Source organism: Varroa destructor, unplaced genomic scaffold (genome assembly GCF_002443255.2).
Source record: "Varroa destructor unplaced genomic scaffold, Vdes_3.0 BEIS01000003.1, whole genome shotgun sequence".
In the NCBI taxonomy this organism is placed as follows: domain Eukaryota; kingdom Metazoa; phylum Arthropoda; class Arachnida; order Mesostigmata; family Varroidae; genus Varroa; species Varroa destructor.
The window spans coordinates 17,351,809-17,361,126 of NW_019211456.1; the positions used below are offsets into that span (position 1 = coordinate 17,351,809).

General features: G+C 41.3%; 1 protein-coding gene across 1 annotated transcript; it reads left to right on the forward strand.

Annotated features, from left to right (window-relative positions):
• The first annotated feature begins 1,037 nt into the window (after positions 1–1,037).
• On the forward strand, positions 1,038–7,644 carry LOC111248009 (uncharacterized). Its single transcript, XM_022799675.2, has 2 exons — positions 1,038–2,250; positions 7,080–7,644. The coding sequence occupies exon 1, from the start codon at positions 1,205–1,207 to the stop codon at positions 2,192–2,194; it is 990 nt and encodes a 329-aa protein (XP_022655410.1). The 5' UTR covers positions 1,038–1,204; the 3' UTR covers positions 2,195–2,250; positions 7,080–7,644.
• The last annotated feature ends 1,674 nt before the right edge of the window (positions 7,645–9,318 follow it).

Below are 9,318 nucleotides of genomic sequence, written 5' to 3' on the forward strand. Positions count from 1 at the left end.
GCGTTATGGAGATTCTGCACGACTGCGCGCGATTAGACGTGTAAGACTGTTTTTGTTTGCACTTTCTATTTTCTCGTTGATTGCTATGAACATTTGTATAGTATCGTAAGGTTTGTGCATAGCAAGTTTTCTCTTCGCAGTCTTCCAACCACCGCCCGCAATCAACAGGTGCTTCAGCTTGCTTGATATCAGCCCTGTAGCTCTCTTTTGTAGTCGTTGTTTGTCCCGCATGGCGACTGCGGAGACAATTTGCAAGTTCGCAAGATTGTGGTACTATAATTACAACTCGCAGTACCCAGGTCTGTTTCTGCCCTTACTTTGCATTCGGTCACTGCAAGATCTCTGTATTTGTTAATTCTGTACCCGGGCTTTCATTTCCTTGCCAGGCTATCAGAACCAGCAGCAGCAGCAGCAGCAGCAAATCCTGCGTCAGCGATTCAGGAGTTAATCCTGAATACAAGTGAACTTAGCTGAATACTGAACAATTGCACAGAACTCACCTAGCCTGCGACGTCTGCTAGCTGGCCTCGATACCGCGACGAAACTTAGCGGCGTCATTTGCTGAATACTCGAATACATGAATATAATCGTGTGTTAGCAGTGTTTATCCTTAATCTTTCTCTCGACCTTATAGAAAGACATAAGTTGAGTAGTTAATTTCAATCTGACTGAATGACATAAGCTTGATTTCGCTTTAGATTGATATAAACGGCGGCTGATGGATGTATGTGTGCGTGCATTTGTGAAGAAAACGACTGTTTTCGAGAGTGCACTTATACAGGGTCCACTTTGTTGATTTTTTCTTTGACTATCGATGACTAGTGTGGTTTAAATTAATCATTGGGTATAATGCAGTTCGTTCTCGGCGTCCGCTGGTGCGAAAATTTCGTTTGCATATTGTCCTAGGCAGCACATCCTGTTTTTCAATTTTCAAATATTATTATTATGATACCTGCAACTAATTCCGTCACATTTAATCCTTCGAGTCCTATGTTAATACGACCTCTAAACTTGACCAGCAATCTACCCATTGGTCTATTTTTGTTTTGTTTTCGCAAAGCTTCCGATAATGATTTCAGGTAGGATTATTGTGTTGTAACAACGAAGTAATGCGAGTTTCATAAGTATATTGTATGTAATCTAGTAGCAAACTTCGGAAAGCAGAGTAGACGATTTTCTTTAGTGACTCCTGTAACTCATCAGAATGCATATGCAGATGGACCCAATTACGGGGCAACCCGGCGATTATGTGGTGCTAAACATACCTCCAGAAGTCATTCAAGCCGCATTACAGCAGTCCGCTGCACAACTGGGTCTACAAGCAGGCGCACCCGGCTACGCTGCAGGGGCCCTACCCTTCGTAGTCAATAACCAGACCCATGGGTCTGGGCCCGTACCTTATCCCTATCAGCAAATGTACAATGTTCATAGTTTGCCACAGCACGTTGCGCTGCAACCGCTGATCCTGCAAGGTCATGTTCCAAGCCCACCACAACAACTTATGGGTCAAGCACAGCAGTCTCTGCCACAACTGCCCATGTTCAATCTTCAGGCGGTGCAGTCGGCGCAGCAGCATGGTGCTCAACCTACGGGTCCTTATGTACCAGCGCTCTACGGCCCTCAGTTCGACTCTGCTTCACTTCTTTCATCGCCGCAACAATCACCTTCGTCAACATTTGGCAGTACGGCTTCGTCACAGGCTCCACAAGGACTGACGCCTCCGAACGCTTTTGTACAACCACAGTATGTGTACAATTTGCAACCCATACAGCCTAACGTTCAAAATTTTCCGTCGGGGCTGCCGATTCACGCTGCCTTACAGCCAGCTGGTGTAGCGACTGGTATTATCCAGCCTCAGACGGCGTTTGGAAACCTTTCACGTTACCAGGCAGTGCTACAGCCCATACCCCAAGCAGGGCTGCAAGCGATAAATCAAACAGGGCTACAAGCGCCAGGCCAAGTAAACCCACAGCCAATACCGACAGCGCCTTACTTTTTCGGCCATTATATAGCAGAACCATGCCCAGGGTTTGGGTTCTCGCTGATACCACAAGCTCTGCCTTGCAAAGCATCTACTGAGGACAATTTGCACGGAGGCCATTCAACGACGCCAAAGGATAACAGTGCCTCTCACCAATCGCGTATTTCCATAGCTACCCCGTGCAAAAATTGTAAAGAACCTCATCACCAGTGAAAGCGGTGAAGTTCAAGCTTAAAATCAACATGAGCCGAGTGATATAAAAGATCATGGTAAATATTTATAGGTGTTCGAAAAAAGTTTTAGAAAACTTAGCTATTTCTGGTTTACATTTGTTGTTGCCTGTTCCGCGGTGAAGGTTGCCGCCATTACGTATACTTATAGAGATAAATTGACCGTACATGTATACAGATATCTATAAACTGAAGCCAGCCTGAATGGGCCATGAACCCTGCAGTTCGGCTGGAGTACATGAACGTGAGCATCTGCCCAAGGCCCGCCAGGTAACATGCAGCTAATTCAAACGTATTTTTCTGCTTAACCGTGAGAAAATGTACGCGAGCACGTAAAATGTGTTTTAAGCGGATGAGACGGTTTGGGTTCTTCGAAACGTATTCCATTCAATCAGTGTAGACGATACCATTCTTTCGGGTGTTCGCCAGCGATACGTTGATGACAGTGACAATATATGGCAGGCACTATTGATACGGCATTGGTTAAATTTGCATTTTTGCAACAATGTTCAAAAAGATCTGTAATCGTAGTTGGTAATAATAGTTTCCCGTAAACACAAGAAGAGCAGTTGTATGTGTCGATTTTCGTAAGGTTTTATTAAAGATACTAATATTTAATACTGGATATAACTTGGACTAACGAGAAGAGACGACATTGAATTCAAATAACTATATCGATACTAGCGATATTATCGAGCAATTCAGTAACAACTTTCAGTTACAAGTTCCAGTAGCCAAATAATCTTTCCCGTAAATAGTGCATATCTTAACGTTATCTAATCATTGATGCTTATACTTCATGTCGAACGTCCTGCTGTTGCTCTTTTCCCGTTCATCTAAGCCGTAAACAATCCATTTTGAGATTGACACTTCGTTGAACTCTAATTTCGTTATCGTAATTGCAGTACCGTGCCTGATCCGCTAATACAGGCTCTATCCGCTTTACTTTTATCGCGTCGCTGGATCCCTTTCCTTCGTTCGCCTTTCTAGTTATGCCACTTACTTGACCCGAGAGAAGCATTTTCTGATTGAATTTGACCCTTCATACCGTACATTTAGCGTTGCGACTTGCAGCCGAGGCCACTTCGATAGTACCTCGTTTTAACTTGTACTGGTTTATAGCAGTGAAGATCGGTCTGAAGAACGGTCACGTGTTCGCACAGTGTATTTACTGCTCTGCAGTTGGATAGATTTTAACGGTTTTTCTGTCACTGATTTTTGCTGTCCTCCTTATATAGCACTTGCCAGTGTCGACTTTTGTTAGCTGGCTGCGAGTCACCGATTCGTCCACGACCTTTTTATCAGCATATCGCTGCTTGATCGGTGTTGTTTCGTTCTAGCCAGGCCATATAATAGGGTGCACATTGCTGTATACCCTGTACTATATTTTTACCACTTGTCAACAGTATCATGGCCCTATAGGAACTAGAATGTCGATAAGTAAAATACCAAACAAACGATAGGTGAAGGTCACCGCTTCGGGTGGTCATACTGCGTGAGAAGAACGTGACAACGATTACAGAGGAAAATAATTTATAGAATATTCGATATCACGACTACGTTAAAGTTCTGGCCTATAGAGATCCTCGTACTAACGCAAAATCCTATTCACAGATGTGCAATGTAGAAGTTAATAACTAAAGCAAAGTACTGTCGACAAATCTATATATATATATATATATATATATATATATATATATATATATATATATATATATATATAGGGAATAATCTATTTATTTCCTTTAATTGTTCGGCACGCGGCATAATCGATAATCACTTCAGCGATACTTCACACTGTTATCACAGAATGAACGCTTGTAGCATCATACTGCATAAAGTTTTTGCATATCACATATTTAATGTTGACGGAGCGCGACAGGCTAACGCTAACGCGAAGGACGAAGATGTTCCTAATCGAAGACCAGTCAGAGGAAAAGCACAAATATACTCAGTAAACCAATGTTGATGTGTATCACCAGCGCTAGGTAGTGACTCTCCAGGTCGGCTTACGACGTACACACAGCCAATTCTAAATGAAGCAGCCAACATGAGTACGATGCTCGTCAAAATATCCTACCTCGACTCGCGCCCATCCATTCGCTCGAGAAGCAACTTCAAACCCTAGACCACAAGCAACTGCATTTCAGCAGACCCAGCAGCTAGAAAGCAGTACCTTGAATCAATGAATAGTTTTTCGGTAGACATCAAACGAGAAGATATCGGCAATGACCATTCTATAGCCAACAGCTTAGTTCAATCGATAAGAAGCCGTTGTCTGTTTTAAGCACATCGTTAGTCAGCTATGGTAAGCAGTCGACGGTAACCACAGCTGATGCCCCTGAGTACAAAAGCTGTTTCCAAAATAACTAGGTTGATACTTTACAGTAATGTCATGTCAAAAGTTCGACGTCTGCTTCCTTTCGTAAACGTAAACTTAAGATGTATCAAGCGATCAAAAAAGGAGTAACTTTTCGTATCTCAGAACCGTCTGAAAAGAAGCTTTTACGATTTAAAGGAAATCGAAACAAACACTTCATCTGTGTGGTTCATTGTCTAACGTAACTAGGTTTGGCATATCTGTAGATAGTGATAAACAAAATGTGGGAAGTTTTGCCGAAGTTCAGTTGCCGTTAACCAGAGCTGAAAACCAATTTGTTCTGTAGAATATTAAATTACTGAACAGGCCATTTACGTACTTCTAAACGATCAATCAATACAAACCTAAGGGTATTTCAGCAGCAATAAAGCAGTGAAGCTAAAAAGGAAAAACTGTTCCAATGCATTTAATACCAAAAATCTATTTGAGAAATAATGCCGTTTCCTATGAACGGAAGCGCGTGGGATATTTCGCCAGATTGGAGTGTTGCGCCTGTAGTGTCAACAGTAATGTGCGGGAGGACCAGCGACCTCTGTGAGCCAAAGAAAGGAAGACTGAAATGCATTGGGAAAAAGCTACTCCAACATAGTAAATCCTTTCTTCGTTCATTCAGAGCTTTCTAAAAGGCTGTAGCATTTTCTTTTTGGAGCATGCAAGTCGCGAGCCAAGGCAGACCTAGCTAGGGAGCATTCGGATCATTATTTACCGAAGCTTACCACTTTTTATTTCGACAAGGCCTCGCAGTAAACGTGTCCGTTCGAAAAAATCGTGAGTTTGTACCGGCGTGAACCTGGCAAGTTAACATGGGCTTCTAAAATCGTACTCGAATTGCCTGATAGCAATTATCCTTTGAAATTATTATGGTTCGGTCCTTATTGGCTATGAAGTACATCACTTTAAATACTGACACGTGGAACGCCCACGCTCTCACTGAAATCATTTGAGCATAAAACTCTTGATTCTCTTTTAAACGGTTTTCTAGATAACTAGCGAGTGTATATATTTTCCTCCTGTTTTTGACAATCCTTCATTTGCTTGTAGAATTGTTTGCATAATAAAGAAAAAGTTCTCGATAAGCGAGTAAAGCGAGAGAAAGACTAAACTCATGTACCTGACTCCACAACGACACACCAAAAAATAATCGTCACCATAGATTGCGTCGGTCGTTTAGGTAAACAAGCCTTACAGAATATAAACGCCTACAATTAGCACTCTTTAAAACAGGCAGTAGCTGATTTTCATCCATAGGTTTTTTTTTACATACGTGCGAACGGCGTATACAATTATCAGTGTCTAGTATCCGTTGTGCTTGGTTCTACTGGAAATATCTTTGTGCTGGAAATATTTCTGTGAAATCGATAAGTGAAATTCATGACCCTAAGAGTTGAAATTTTCCATTCATATCAAATAGTGTATGGAGTCGCCAAAGCTAGTATGTTCAATAAGTTATAAGCTACCCTGCAAGTTAAGCACAATTTAGATAAATATGATCCTTGTAAATAATAACGGTGCTTAGAGAATGAACCACTTAATCCGATAGAATATCTCCTACGCTCATGTTCCTTTATCAACCGTGACATGCGCAGCGGCTTCACCCGCTCATAAGAACTTTTGCGGAATGTTGAATATTCTCTTTTGGATAAAGACGTTTCTTTGCTTTTGATGCGTACATGTGACTTCCGGTGCTGCTTTGTCAGTCTTGAAGGCTGAGATTTTGTTCCTTGTTAGAGGTAGTGTCCCGTCTGTCGCTGTTCCACCCCACAATGCCTGGCCTCATAAGGAAATACGCGAAAAGTAAATAATGCCTAAGGCGCTATAGGTTGCCTTCAGGCAAATCTGTTCATCTACCAAAGTTTACCTTCGCGACAGCAGTAGCAATTTGAGGGGCGACAATGGAGGTCATGGCACCAAAAGGTGTTTTCTTTTTAACTTAACGTTTTGGAAACAGACGCCCAGACTTTCATTCTATCCCAAATAGTTAACAATCTATTTTTGAGGTCAAGGCTGTCTTTGTTGCCAGCTACGAAACATTAGCGCGCTCTTTGTTCAACAGCTGTACTACTGTTTACCCTTAGATTACTTACTTTCCCACTTGCTGAAGTATGATTGCGGTTGATCGAGAGAAGTGAGGACCGAGAACGTGTAAACGATGATTTATTTAACAACGAAGACACATACTAAAGAAGAACGGCGACCGGACAAGTTTAGCCCATTGGCCTAGACCTGGCTTCGTTATCAACAGTAGGAAAAAGTTCTGAAAAAGGTCTTATTGGATGGCCAGCACTATATTTTACCAGGTTAATGCAAAATCTCTCGGTAGATGTGTAAGACAAGATCGCTCTGACCTATCTCTTCCTATGGATTGTGTAGTCTTCTTTAGCGCATGCTTATAGGATAGGAAAAGGGCCGAATGTTAAATGTCGGTAACTTCAAATAGGATCTGTACGACTCTTTAGGACACTGACTAAGAGAATAGCATATTTTTCAGATGAACCGAAATCAAAATCCGTGCATCGTCTGCAGGTGAAAATTAATCTACGATACCATTATAGATCTTCTATGTGTTTTCTGTGTCGATCATGAAGAGATCAAGATTTTCCTGTATCCAGGCCCAGGGAGCAAGACAAAATGGACTGAATGTCGTCGCAAGGCAACCGACACTGTTGGGAATTCCCACGTTGAACTGAAGTAAACGAGTCGCTCTGAAGGACTGACAACGTCGAACCATAGGACGTACGTCTGTGTAAACGACCATTTCTGGAAGTTTCGGTATCAAGTTCGTATGTTAAACCTTAACCATGGTGGGCAATGCTGTTTCATTCGGGCTGAATTTTAGCATATAGCACATATGTTGTTTTACAAAGATTGTAAGCACTCCTCTAATACTTTGTGTCTTCTATGCGAGTGCTTGCCTCTAGATCTATGAATGTCCAACGTTTTTCCGCAGTGGATTTTTCGAAATCCCACCTTAGGAGCACGTCGAAACGAAAAAAAATATATATCAAACCTCGAACGAATTCACTATGTCATTATAATATAAATAAGAAGTTATAGTGAACGACTACTAATTAAAGGAAGAACGTTACTTCACTTCAAATTTCTAAACTGCCTCATGTTATGAGCGTGTTGATCATTTAGGTGCATCGTCCCATCCATGATCGTTCATCTGCTCTGAACTCTAGATGATCTTTTGGTTAAGCATAACATAAAATGGATTATTACACTTACCTTTGTTTTCCACTTTCTCTTTGCCTACCCTTCTCATAACCGAGTGCCCTTTATGTGCCAGTCAATACATTTTAAGGTTCGACTTTTAGACATACGAACAGTTCCGTCTTGCTCCATTGATATGTTTTGGTATTTCGCGTACCTTTCAATCTAAAAAAATATTGTATTTTTTTAAAAAAAGTTCTGTAGAACCTGTTGCTAGTCTAGTCTTGGTGCGGATGCTGAGCCTTATTCCTCTGTGCAGCGATGGTGATATCTCAAATAGGAACGCATTGAGTTTGATTATAGGTCGATGCGTATTGTTACATTTATTGTCCGTTTTCGTGAAAATGCGAGATAATCAAGTCGGATGGAAGCAGGTTTTAACTCCAGTAAAATGCGGAGGATATGATTTTATGCGACTGTGGACAATCTTTGGCAAAATTTGAACTTTAGACATTTAGACCTGCTAGCATTTCCTTATTCAAATTTGAATACCAAATCTTTCAAGGTGTGTGAATGTACAGAAGACAGGAACGGGTGTAAACAATGTCGGCTCAGCCAATCATCTTAACTAATAAAGCTAGGAAGTCTTTATTTGGACAACATTCTCCTGTCTCTCGTTTGCCACCTCATTTAAATCGATACCCCTGTTACATCATTTGAGCTAGCTTGATTCTAACTTTATGCTACACAAGATTAAAGACCCCTACCCAAAAATGTAGTACGATTCATCGATAAAACACATGCTATTCCTACGGTGGGGTACATTGTTCTGAGCCTATTTTGTATTATGAAATCCACTAAAAGCTGCTTTTTCTTAGATGTGATTACCTTTCTTCCAGCGTTCCGTCCTCCTGTTAGAGCATACAGTACATATGAGGAATTGCGTCTATATATAAATCATCGCCATTTCGAGAACCTGCCATGTTATCGTCAGTAATAGGTATCCAATCGTAGTGAGATCTGTGTTGCTAGTCATAGGATAGAAGGGTGACTGGCCCTGCGTTCGCAACTAGCATGACGCTCGTTAAGACAGCAAACTATATATATATATATATATATATATATACACTAGCATGAACTATACCACGCACTTATTTTACATACCACCAGCATGAAGATATGCCATTTTTCAGCTGTATGACAAAGGTGAAATTCACGAACCTTTGATGAATACCGAGACCTTTCATACGTAAGACGCATTGAAACACAAAATACATGTGCCATAGGTTTAATTGTAGAGCAGCAGTGACTGAGGGTTAAAATTGATGCGAGACAATAAAAACGAGCAGTTTTTGCGGATGAGCTTTCACAAAATGTTGCAGCTTATGTTCAGAACTCTCGAGTATTTCATAGTACTCGGCGTAAGAAAGAAACAAAAAGCGTGTGGCCTAAGATCAATACCGTCGTGAATTCCATAGCGCATCTGTTACGGCAGTGTTTCGAAGACAACGATATACGAAGTATAGATAGCGTTGGATGATAAGAGTCTAGTTCTAATTACGCAGCAGGTAGGT

Coding starts and splice junctions, on each gene's coding strand:
- LOC111248009 (XM_022799675.2), top strand. CDS start 1,205: ATGCATATGCAGATGGACCCAATTACGGGGCAACCCGGCGATTATGTG.